The 11,477-nt window shown below is 43.4% G+C and overlaps 1 protein-coding gene across 4 annotated transcripts in view; it reads left to right on the top strand.

Moving 5' to 3' along the window:
* The first annotated feature begins 570 nt into the window (after window positions 1–570).
* Window positions 571–11,477, top strand: part of kif21a (kinesin family member 21A) — a 45,565-nt gene continuing 34,658 nt past the window's right edge. For 2 of the 4 annotated variants that reach the window (XM_047595854.1, XM_047595851.1), the window contains exon 1: window positions 571–974. In XM_047595854.1, coding sequence (XP_047451810.1) covers window positions 931–974 — 44 coding nt within the window. In that variant the 5' untranslated portion in view covers window positions 571–930. The remainder of the gene's footprint in view (window positions 975–11,477) is intronic. The other 2 variants (XM_047595852.1, XM_047595853.1) reach the window with 2 other exon arrangements.

Here is an 11,477-nt window from a genome sequence, read left to right as displayed (position 1 = left end):
AATATACCTTCATCAAAAATGAGGATTCATCACAAGGGGAAACAATGAGCTGTGTAAAGTATTACTAACGTCAGGTGGCCTTTATGCCTTGATGTGCTATGTTAAAATGAAATAACATAAAACAACATGGCACATGAAGTCATTAAGTTTGAGTTGCCAAATAACTTCTCTCATAGCTGGAACTAAAGCATTGCATGTGTACACCAAAATACAAGAAATGACACGAATAAAATAATATACATAATATAATAATAAATATTACAAACTAATATGTGGTTAATAAGAATAATGGAACAGCTATTTTTGATTTAGGCCTATACATGTGCAATTCACCTGTTGTATTGTCAAATTTTTCTCAAATTAGAAGGTGAAAAACTTAGCATTGCTGTCACTTTCTGGGGTATAACATAGATAAAAGAGGGTGTAGCCTAGCCACCACTTATTCTCTTTATAAAATGTGGATAACACCTTATTATGACGTCACCTCGGAGCCGTTTCCCGGGAGAGGGCGTGGCTTGCTGACGCATTGCGGCTCCCTCCCGGTGCGTAAAAGGACCAGAAAGAGGCACGCGGCGCGTGTGCGAGTTTTTATACGCGTGTGCGCGCGCGTCCAATGGCTCACCTAGCAGCGGTAGGCAGGCTGAAGCATCCGGGCCGAGCTGCGCAGAGATGCACTGCACTTAGACGCGACATGCTCACACACCGCCTAACTTTCCCGGTGACCATGGTCAAAAACACCTTTAAGATATTGTTTGTGTTTTGAAATGGCGGCGCTGAAGTCGAGGTGAAACAGCCCCGTTGCTCGAGTCAGCTCGGCTGCCGGGGGAGTGCGCACTCTTTTCTCGCTGTTTTGCCAGAGGCAAGCAGCCAGCACGCACACACAAAAATACGGTTTTTGTTATTTTTCTGTCGTTTATTGCGTGAGGAATCATGACGACGGGACAGGACGAAAGCTCCGTCCGCGTGGCACTGAGGTAAGTCGCCAAATTGTCTCTGAATTTCCCATTAACTGCAAAATGCGTAGCTGTCTTAATTGCCCGGCGCCACCTGTCAGTCAGTGCTGCGGGCCCAACAAGCACCTGCAGGTCTCCAGCAGCCTCTGCTGATCCGTGGTCCCACCCGGTGTGTGTCTAATAAATATCAGTCCATGTATGCACAGTGACTCAGTTCCAGCCAGCACGTCTCGGTGCCGTTATCGGCTTTTAAGAGTGCGTTTTCGGTGCATTTGTGGCTCACTACGGCTGGGAAATGCAGTTTTTGTGTCTGGACATGAGCAAAAATAAAGAGCATCACGCCCATTGCACAGGTGCATACACTCCAGCGTGCGTGCATGCATCGGGAGAAAGGATGATATCTATGGTAACAGCTGAGCTATCAGAGAAAGGAAGACGTGGAGGGCGGATAGAGAGACAATCAGCCTGTGTTCATGCAACAGCCTGGCCTCTCCTCGAAGCCTCCTGCAGAGAGACAGTTAATCAATGAAAGAAGAGCTTTACTGACGGGCAGGTTTCAAGGAAAGCACAGTGGAGCGTTCAGTGCACCTCCTGTAAGGCTGTCAAGCCTGCTCTTTGTTTGGAATCGTTCAGTAGACAGCCCGGTCTCGGTCCTCATTTATTCAAGACGGTTACAGTTAATTCAGACCTGTTAGGTTTTGTTTTCATGGGCTTAATGCGTGCTGTCATGCTGAAGGAGGCCGCTCCCAGCCAGCTGGTGAGGTGGCACGGCGACACTGGCACAATGGGGAAACCAGTGTCTCTGTCTGCCTGTCTCTCTGGACCTCCTGATCTCCAGACCTCACCAGCCAGTGTGAAGATGATGCATAACGACATGTCTGTTGCTCATATCTTGTCTCCTTCCTGTTTTTTTTTTCTCTATTTTCCTTTATTGCATCGACTCGTGTTATTTTTCCACCATAATGGCACAGAAATGCATCATCATTGTGCGTGCCTGTTGTGCAGATCTTCCTGATTCCACTTCCCATTTGGAAAATGTTGGGAAAGTCCACATTTTGGTGAGACATTTGTGTGCCAATTTTGTCGTTCGATGGTGACTGTGACGGTTTGACTGGGATATGTGCATTTCAAGCGCTGAGACAAGATGATGTTAAGGCTGGAAAATCCAAACTTAGGACTGGTGTGGGTTTTCCTGAAGATCTTCTGATGGAGGATCTTTAGAGACCTCAGGAGAAGTTTGTTTTAGCAGGGTTGTTTTCTAGAGATGCTGTTTTGTGCCATCCAAAAAGCAACAACAGGTATACGTCCGTTAATGGCAATTAGTGGTACCAGTTTCTGGTCATTACAAAAACAAGTCCAGGGCGTTTCTGATGGGTTTTACCCACAGAGTTTCCAATATAAACCTGAAGAAGCTACTCAGACTCGGATGGCGAAACGTCTTCTCAAAACATCTAAAAGTCCAGCTGCCTTTTTTAAACGCCTTTTAGATTACCATGACCTGCATGACTGAGAACCTTCACAGACATGTTTTGCACCATTATTTAACAGTTTTACAAATTCAGGTTTTACAAATGTGAATGGTCATCTGTTTATGAGTGGAGGGAAAGGCGTAATTCAGCAAGTGTGAGGGTAAGCACTCTCAGTTCCTGGAGGAAAACGCATGTCGCAGATCGATATCTACTGTGACCAGTATAACTGAGTGTGTTTTAAAGGCCTAACATCCTCTTTTGGGGCCTGTAATACTGTCCCCTTGGAGCTGCACAGTGGAAAATGGATGCACTGAGCAAACAGGATACACACTGGTTGATAGGTGTGGTACAATGGAGATGCTTTACTGTAAAAGTTCAGCTTATGTTGAGATTGCTGGTGTTTCACCTCAGTTCGGTGGTACATTCTTCCTTTGGAGGATGCAGTGTGCGTTACTGTTGATGTGCATTACATTGGGAAAGGTTAAAATGCAAATAAACACCTTTTAACTGAACAAGTCAACTCCGAACATTATGTCTCACCAAATAACATCATCTGACTGAACCAGCTGAATGGACACTAGACCGAAATAAAGTCCAGAACTGAACTAAGTTTGTGTTTGAAATCACTTGCAATTTCCCAGAGTCTTTCTAAGAGGATGCAAATTCCAGTAATTCCTTTCATTCAGTAAGAACTGCTCGGTTTGTGTTGTGGTTCGGAGAACTAAAATTACAGCTGATTTTAGTACACTGCATTTCACTTAGTCATATGTAAAACCAGTTATTTGAACTCGGAACAGCGCAGTTAATGTCTCTTGATAAAATATAACGTTGCATGTTAAAACCAGAGCTGTAATTAGCTCTAAGAGGTTTACTGAATCCTGTTTTCATCTGTGACATGCAGCTCTTGGGATGGATTTTAAGCGGCTTGTTTTAACCACTGCCAACCAGCAAAATAGTTTTGTCAAGGCCGTAAAAGTATGTTCTGTGCACATGCACAACCAGCAGATATCAGCTGCTTCAAAACCCAAATAAAGCCAACCAACCAAGGAATAGGACTGTGTCAACAAAATGCCCTAAATGTACCTGTACATGGAAAAAGTGTTGAGCTTATCTGGGAGACCAGCAAATCAACGTCCAGTCTAAGCCATAATCCCAGATTGCATACTACCTTAAACAGGGTTGCTTTAAGGGCCGGAGCGGCCCAACTGAGGCCGCTTAATCGGTTTAAGACCCCGGCTTATCTCAACAGAGGCAGCCCTGTTCTTTTAAACTTCCACAAAGGACCTCAAAGCTCAAAATATTTGCTTTTAACCTGCAATTGGCATCAACAGTATGTGTTTAAGCACATGTAGAAAGATGACTGTTGAAGGTGCATCGTGAAGGAGTTCCACAATGCACCTCTGTGGCTGCGATATATGGATTGTGGTGTAGATGGCTTATTTGCTCAGTACAAGACCGTGCCGTAGTTTGTCTCAAAGGGTTGGTGTACATTGAGGGGAAGGGCTCAGCTGAACTGAAGACTTGCTGAACCTGCCTGCTGGGACGATTACTACAATACAACAACAAAAAGCAGGTCATTTATATTCAGGGTGGTGACAGATGAAAGCAAGAGAGAGTAACTGGCTACGTTTGCATCTGCTGTAACAACTTATGCGGTGTAGTTTAGTTGCTGTTGCCAAGTTTGTGAAGCACACACTAGCAAGGGGCAACCAGCAAAATAAAAAGACATATCTAATCAAGAAATTCTGTGATTGTGTTTTCCCTGTAAGGACTTGTTGATTTTCACTCTCAGCTGCAGGGCATAACAACGCTGATAATGAAATTAAAGAGGTCCCTAGCGCTCTTAAGGCTTAAGTTACAGGCATACTTTAATGTAATGACATGGAGGCATGCAGCAACTGGTATAAGTGGCTAAGTCTAAGCCTCAGGTTGTAGCTCACAAGCCAATTGAACAGGCCGGTTAACTGTGGAAGAAAAATCTTGTTAAAATGAGCTACACGATTAGAGCGAGTCTCTTCTATTACTTAATGACACCAGAACAGGCCTAGACTCGGATGACAAGAGACAACAGCTGACGTTGGCCGTGGTGGGGTTGTCTCCCAGTGCAAACAGAGATCAGGGGCCTGTCGACTGAGAGGATAGACGAGGGGCAGGTTGGAAAATCGCCGGAAAGATGGCCGCTCAGCGTTATGTCTGTTTTTGAATCGTCTCAAAAACGTGAGTCGTAAAAATAGATGATTTGTTTTACACTCTTTATACAAAAGCATATGTTATGATGACACATTGCAGGACAGTAGACAACTGGCAGAGGACCGGCAGGAGCTCAGATGCAGAGCATTTAGATGCGTGTTCGTCACCCATGGCAGCGCCATGCAAGCACAAAAGCCCCGGTGGGTTTAAATCCTCCGCAGACCTCTGGCTTTGTTCACATCCACTGAGCCAAGCCAGTCTGTTAGGAGGTAGCCGCTGACTCGTGGTCCTGTGAATCCGTCTGTGTATGTCTTTGGCTTTACGTTGTCCTTAGCTGTTCTCTATTGTAGTAACCGTGATTCTGAAGCAATAACTATACCGCTCTGTGCCCTCACTACACCACACATGAAGCTAAATATGTTGTGTTAAACACATGTTGATGGGATGAGGATTTTTTACTGTATGACTAATGAGCGTAAATGGTCATCAGATTAATAAATAACAAATAGAAATGGCAGGTGGTTGTTGATAGTTGAGCCTTTAGACAAAATGAGGCAATTCCCCCAAACATTTAAGTGTTCACATTAACAATATGTCTCCTACAGTATAGGGCTGTAGTTTCTCTGTTGACTGGTCGGTTGGTTGCTTGAAATGCTGTTGTCCAACCCAATTCCCAACGGTTGCATTGTCATTTTAATAAGGAGAAAGGAAGTGCTTGATCAATAGCGGTCCATAGTTTTAGCAATCCATCTCTTTTGCCACAGAAAACAGGAGGTATTTTTACAACAGTCTACTCCAGCCTGTAGTCAGATTTAATCATAAGCCATTGTTGAAACAACTCTAACTCTTAACTGCTCTTTGACTGAGGCAAGAAACCGTGGTCATGGCCGACACCTAGAGAAAATTCATCCTAGGCTACAGCCCAATTGTGTGGTCAACAATAGTGGATTGTATTCAGGTTATTCTTCTCTGCTATTGAATGTAGTTCACTCCTTCTTCTTTTGTCTGGAGCGATGAGTTGCCTGTGAGTTGTGTATTTTCTAACCAGATTTGCTTTGTTGTGCTATGATCCTTATGCTTTTGTTAGGAAAATGGCCTAAAGGGAGCGTTCATCCTACCGTATTACATCTCTGCACACATCTCTTGTCTTGTTAAGTGTTAGCCAAAGTGTGAACGTGCTAGCCAAGTTACTCAGACAGAAGCTATGAATAACACCTACTTTGCCTGCAGCACCGGTTGAAGGGCTAGTGTGTTTCCATCAAGAGAGCTGGAGCTCAGCACAGGCCAGCTCTGAATAGACACTTCATTACAGTGTCACATATCCAACCTAACATCACTTGTATTTTATAGTCCGACTACATAAGGAGTGCACTCAGGCTGCCATCCAGTGTGACTTTATAGTGTTGCCATTTAAAATACCATTTGTGAGGGTAACTTGTGATCCCAGACCTTGGTTCGTCAATAATGCTGCCTTTAAATGGGGTCATGAGAAAAGTCCACATGTGGTCTTCACAATTGTGTGAGGTTCATGAGTGGTGGCGTGTTTGCTGATGTTTTGGTGGATGTTGATACATTATAAGTTATTGTATAGATTGTATATGTTTTCTTCCTAATTTGATAAGATGTCTGTGGAAGTCTTATCGTTATGTCTTTATATTTCCTACATTTTTACCCGGTTGCTAACTCGCTAACTTTTAGCCTCTGTGGTTTCTAGACATGTGCTAGCTTCAGGGTTGTCAACGACTGTTGTTACCACTGAAAGCCAAAACATTTTGTGTATATTACTTGCCATGTGGTAATCACAAGCTCACACGTTCCATTTGAAGGCAGCATAAAATGTAAACAAATAGTGCTTTTCAGCTTTACCTCACTTAACATCTTGATTTGTCCAGACAAAAGATAGATATTGTGTGTTTATCCTGATCAGCTGCAACATTAAAACCACTGACAGGTGAAGTAAATATCGTTGACCATCTTGTGGCAATTCGGTGATCTGCTGGGAAACCTTTGGACTTGGTATTGATGTGGATGTTATGTCCCATCCATCTAGACCAGACCAGACCAGACCAGACCAGACAGCCCCAGACAGCAATGGCAGTAGCCATCCCCAGCAGCAAACAATGTGACACACACACACAAACTGTTGAGGAACAGCTCAAAAAACATGAAGCACAGCGCAAGGTGTTGACCTGGCCTCCACATTCATCAGACTGATCAAATATCTGAGGCCCCTCCCCTCGACCCATAGGACCCAAAGACCCCCACTGACAACATTCTGTCTCCAGACACCACAGGACACCCTCAGAAGACACATGTCTATTCACTGATGAGTCACAACTGTGTTGGAGACGCAAGGGAGACCTACTCGACATTAGGTGTAGGCCTTAATGCCATAAGCATGAAATGCCTCTTCTGTGTATATTTTGGTGTGACTACATGAGTAGTAGTGAAGACATTTGTGGCACATAATACAGGCTGAGCTGTATCACAGTAATTTGGGTTGAACCCAGATCCATTTCCAGTGTTTGGCCATCATAAGTTCCTTCTAACTAGAAGGTTGTTTTATTCCAAGATTATCCTAAGCATAGCCTACACTTAAACTCAACTTGGCCCAGAATAGACTCCGACTGGCCGCAGCATTGCTGGAAGACCTCAGTTATCTATATCGCGACCTAGGGAGTCAGCGCATTTCTGCCCGTCTCTTCTGCACCAGTGCAGAGAAGCTTCAGCTGTGGAGTCCACATACACCACATGTGGACATCCTCCACCTTCCCCTCCATTATGTAGCGTTTTGGAAGCAGGCTGGTCATTCTAAATAAATTGGATGTAATTATAGCTTGTATGTATGCCACATCCTCACAAATATGTTGTTTGCTTTAATGTTGGCACTGTCTTGCTGTGGTGCACTTTGCTTTCCTCTTTTTTTTTTTTTTTTTTTTTTTTGGGTTATGTCCTACCTCTTCACCTTAGATTTCCCCAAAGCCTCGTCCTGCTTGATGTTGATGTCTTCTCCTCTCCGTGTGTGATCTGTCCAGTTAAGGCCTGAGGTCTAAATGTGGAACAGCTGCCACAAATAGGATGTGGAGGTAACTTAACATCCACCATCAAACTGCCAGCAGAGCATCACAAACGGGACTCAGACAGTCACAAATAGCTCTGTTTGCATAGTAAGCTGCCACATTGTTATTTATTGCAACAGACTATTTGTGTAGTTGATGGAAATGGGATGTGTTTTCAGTATGAAGTTAGCTGGTTTAGATTTATCAGTCAGACTGTGTCTTTCCAATGTGTGAAAGCTAAATTTAAAATGTTTCACAGTCACTCCCCTGATTTCAAACATGCCTATTTAATACACATCTAAGGTTGTTAAAATCCTGTGACTGTGTTACTCTCTGTGTTATTGATTTTTTTTTGTTTTTTTATATCAACTCAGTATTTTTATTACATACCTGGTATAAATTAAAAACAGCATGCCTGAGGGAAATTAAAGTATAATGTTCCAGTTTAATTTAGAGCATGAGGATTACAAACCCATTTAACACATCTCATATTGTGAATGCCACAGGTTTCAGAATACATCCAATTTGTGGTCCCAAGGAAAGTTAGGACTGAAGGGAAAATCTCACATGAATTGCTTGGCTCTGATAGTTTCAGGTCATCTGGCGACATTCAGGGCTGAAAAATGAAGCTAATGTGGAAGTGACAGAAAAATGCAGTTCCTTAAATGGCCACTTGAGTCTGGCGAGTAAATCCCCATCGACCCCCACGTTAGAAGAGCAGTTCTACTGCTTAAAAGTTGGTCTGGAATTGCGCCACTGGGAGCTGATTATGCTCTGGAAAACTGCTGTATCCGTCGAATCGTTGGGAGGGCTTTATTGGCTACTGGACAGAAGAGTAACAGTGACAAATAAAATCGTTGTGACTGGTTGTTGGACTATCTAGTTGCAACCAGAGATCATTTTTTGAATGCATCTTTCATTTTCTCAGAGTCCCAGGGGATGTCTTCACAACACCCATTTCTTTTATCAAGTCTAAAGCCCGAAATAAGATTTTAAAAAACAAACTCTTACAATTCGTTACTGGTTATCTTTTGTTGACTTGGTTGTTTTATCAGTATTCCCAAGTGCTCCTCGGTCAGTTTTAATGTAATTTCTCATTTGCCTGTGTTGCTATGAAAAGAATAATTACACAATGATTGAACTGATGCAGGTAGAGTCGTCATACACTTAATGTGAGACTATTTCAGTCAATGTTAACCTTTAGGGAACAATGCCAGACATTATGTGGCAGCCCAAATTAATGAAATGTAACTTTGTCCCTGAGGATTAAAATACAGTTGGCCTCGTAGAGCGGCCCTGCTTGTATTAGGTAATGGCTCCATTAGCTGTTTGACTATAGAAAAGGCTACATGATGTTCCCGCAGTAAATTTCCGTTACCGTAATCAGAAACTGGACGTTAAGGTTTTAGAATATCGACAGAAAAAGCTTTTGTCACCCGATAAATGTAGAAATTAAAAGGCGAAGAAAGCTCTGCTCTCATTTAGATTGCTACCTGACTCGGGACACCACCTCTTCCTGTGTCAGACAGTCTTGCACCCAGACTGCCGGCGTAGATTAAATGGTGTTGAAGGCACCATGTGCAAATGAACTCCCTCCACCTGCTGGCGTCTTGTATCAGCTGGCTGAATCTGCATATTCATGAGTTCATGAGTTTGTGCTACGCAGGTGTGAACACTCAGAATCGATGATGTCTTTGTTTAAATTTGTATGTGTTGATTGTCCCGCTAACAAATAACGCCAGGGAAAATATGATGCGAACGGTTAACTGACTTCTACTCCATCTCAAACGCTGTGTTTACTTAACCTATTATCTTATCTCTGGCTTGAATGCTGCAGATGGTGGCTGATGTGTCCCTCATCCACCCACACACACACACACACACTCTCTCTTTCAGTGCTAGCTTTTGTGTTTCACTGGCCCATGGTTGACACAGATGGGATTCCTATGTCAACAGCAATGGGTTCACTGACGACTACAGGCTTAACTCTGCTGCAGAATTTCTGAGGAAATCCAATGGATCCCGTTGTTGGCAGCTTTGTCTTTTTGAGTCAAGAAAATTATATCTACTTTTGTCCGGACACGTCGTCTGTTATTGTTATGAAGTAATCAACCAGGCTTGCAGTAAATGCTGATATTGTGTACATGTATAGTTTTTACTGCTTTAAGGTTGTGGTATTTTTACCCCAGTACAAGGCAAACTGTGACTTATATGTGGTTTTGAGACTATATGCAATATTTTCTAAATTTTGTACAGTATAAAAAGTAGTTAGTTTTCTCTGGAAAGCTACACTTGTGCCACAACATTTACACAACTGTGTTACACAAAGTACCATGTTATCTGTATGCAAACAGGCTCAGTGTAAAGTACATGCACGGTTAAATATATTTATTCAAAACCAAACAGCCGCTGGAAATGTGCCTTGCACTGGTGCACATGCTTCTCCCACATGTTTCAGATGGTTTATTCTGCATCTTCAGCATCAGTTTTAATGGCAACATGTGAGAGAAGCTGACCAGTTTAACTGTTCGCGATTGCAAGCTGTTGATTTTAGGAGGTGCTGATGTTACACGATATCCAAATTAGTGATTCCGTGTAAGCGTAGACTGTACGGGTTCATTTGACGCGCCAGGTGATCTAACTTTAATTAAACACCTCCTCTACAAGGAAGAACATGCGTGTTTGTTTTCCACTCCTGAAAAGGATCATTCACAGCACACTCGTGTGTCCGCATATAAAACGTGTGTCAACCAGGCCAGAAAAAGAGAGATGCTTTACTGCATTACCGCCAGTTTCCATAATTATAACTGTTACACGAGTAGGGACGCTAGTAAACAGTCCTGCACTAAATCCCCCCTCCAGACCATTTTAATGTTCAGTCTATATTGAAACCGCATCAGAAGGGTGGTAATTCAACTGGATGATCATTTTGGAGGATGTAGTTTGTGGTGCTGTTAAACTGGATTGGTTTCTGGTATTTAGTCTAGCCTACTGACCGGAATAAGCTTGTCAAAATAATAGAAACACATACAACACAATAAAATTCAATAGCACTATTAACCGCACCCTTCACAATGGAAAAAACCCAGTTGAATCAACAGATCTCCAATCATTTTCCAGTCAAAACAAAGCACAAAAATCTGCTCAGAGTAAAAACACAGTAAGCAGCTGAATCCACTTCTGTCCAAGAAACAAAAGGCCTCCATACTGGCCCTTTTCTTCGCGGCAGCTAACGTGCTGTTGGGCGAAGAATGGGTCGACGTTCCTTCCAGGAGCCCTGCCCCGTCGGCTTTCCTCCCCATGTCGACAGCTCCAGATGATCCCTTGCTGACACCTCCTGTTGCCTAACCTTTCCCTCCCCTGGTAATGACGGCGTGGCCTGCTCCCCGACCCCTGACCCACAGGAAGCAGTAAAGTTGTTATCAGCGTGCCACAGGGATTCAGTGCGCCCCCGTTTGTTTTTAAAGGCACGTTTCCCAAAGAGCTTGCAAGCTGTGAAAGATCAGTGGGATATGCGTGCATACCCAAAGCTTTTTCAGAGGCAGATGAACCAATAAGCGGAGGACAGCAGCAGGGCGCTGTATATCACAAATCTGCAATGAAAACACAACCACGGTGCCCTGTCCGTTAAAGCATGTGGTGAATTTTCTCTCTGTGACAAGTGAATGGAGATGAGGCTAATCTTTGTGGACGCGTGAGGTAACGAGGCTGTTTAGGGCTGTTGTTACAGAGAGGATTCATGGTGCACCCCACTTCTCCGTCAGATCAGATGTCAGTGCAGGAATGTTCCAGCTTCAGCCCTGGAC

Source organism: Mugil cephalus, chromosome 10 (assembly GCF_022458985.1).
Source record: "Mugil cephalus isolate CIBA_MC_2020 chromosome 10, CIBA_Mcephalus_1.1, whole genome shotgun sequence".
Classification (NCBI taxonomy): Eukaryota; Metazoa; Chordata; class Actinopteri; order Mugiliformes; family Mugilidae; genus Mugil; species Mugil cephalus.
This window is presented reverse-complemented; position numbering and strand designations above follow the sequence as displayed.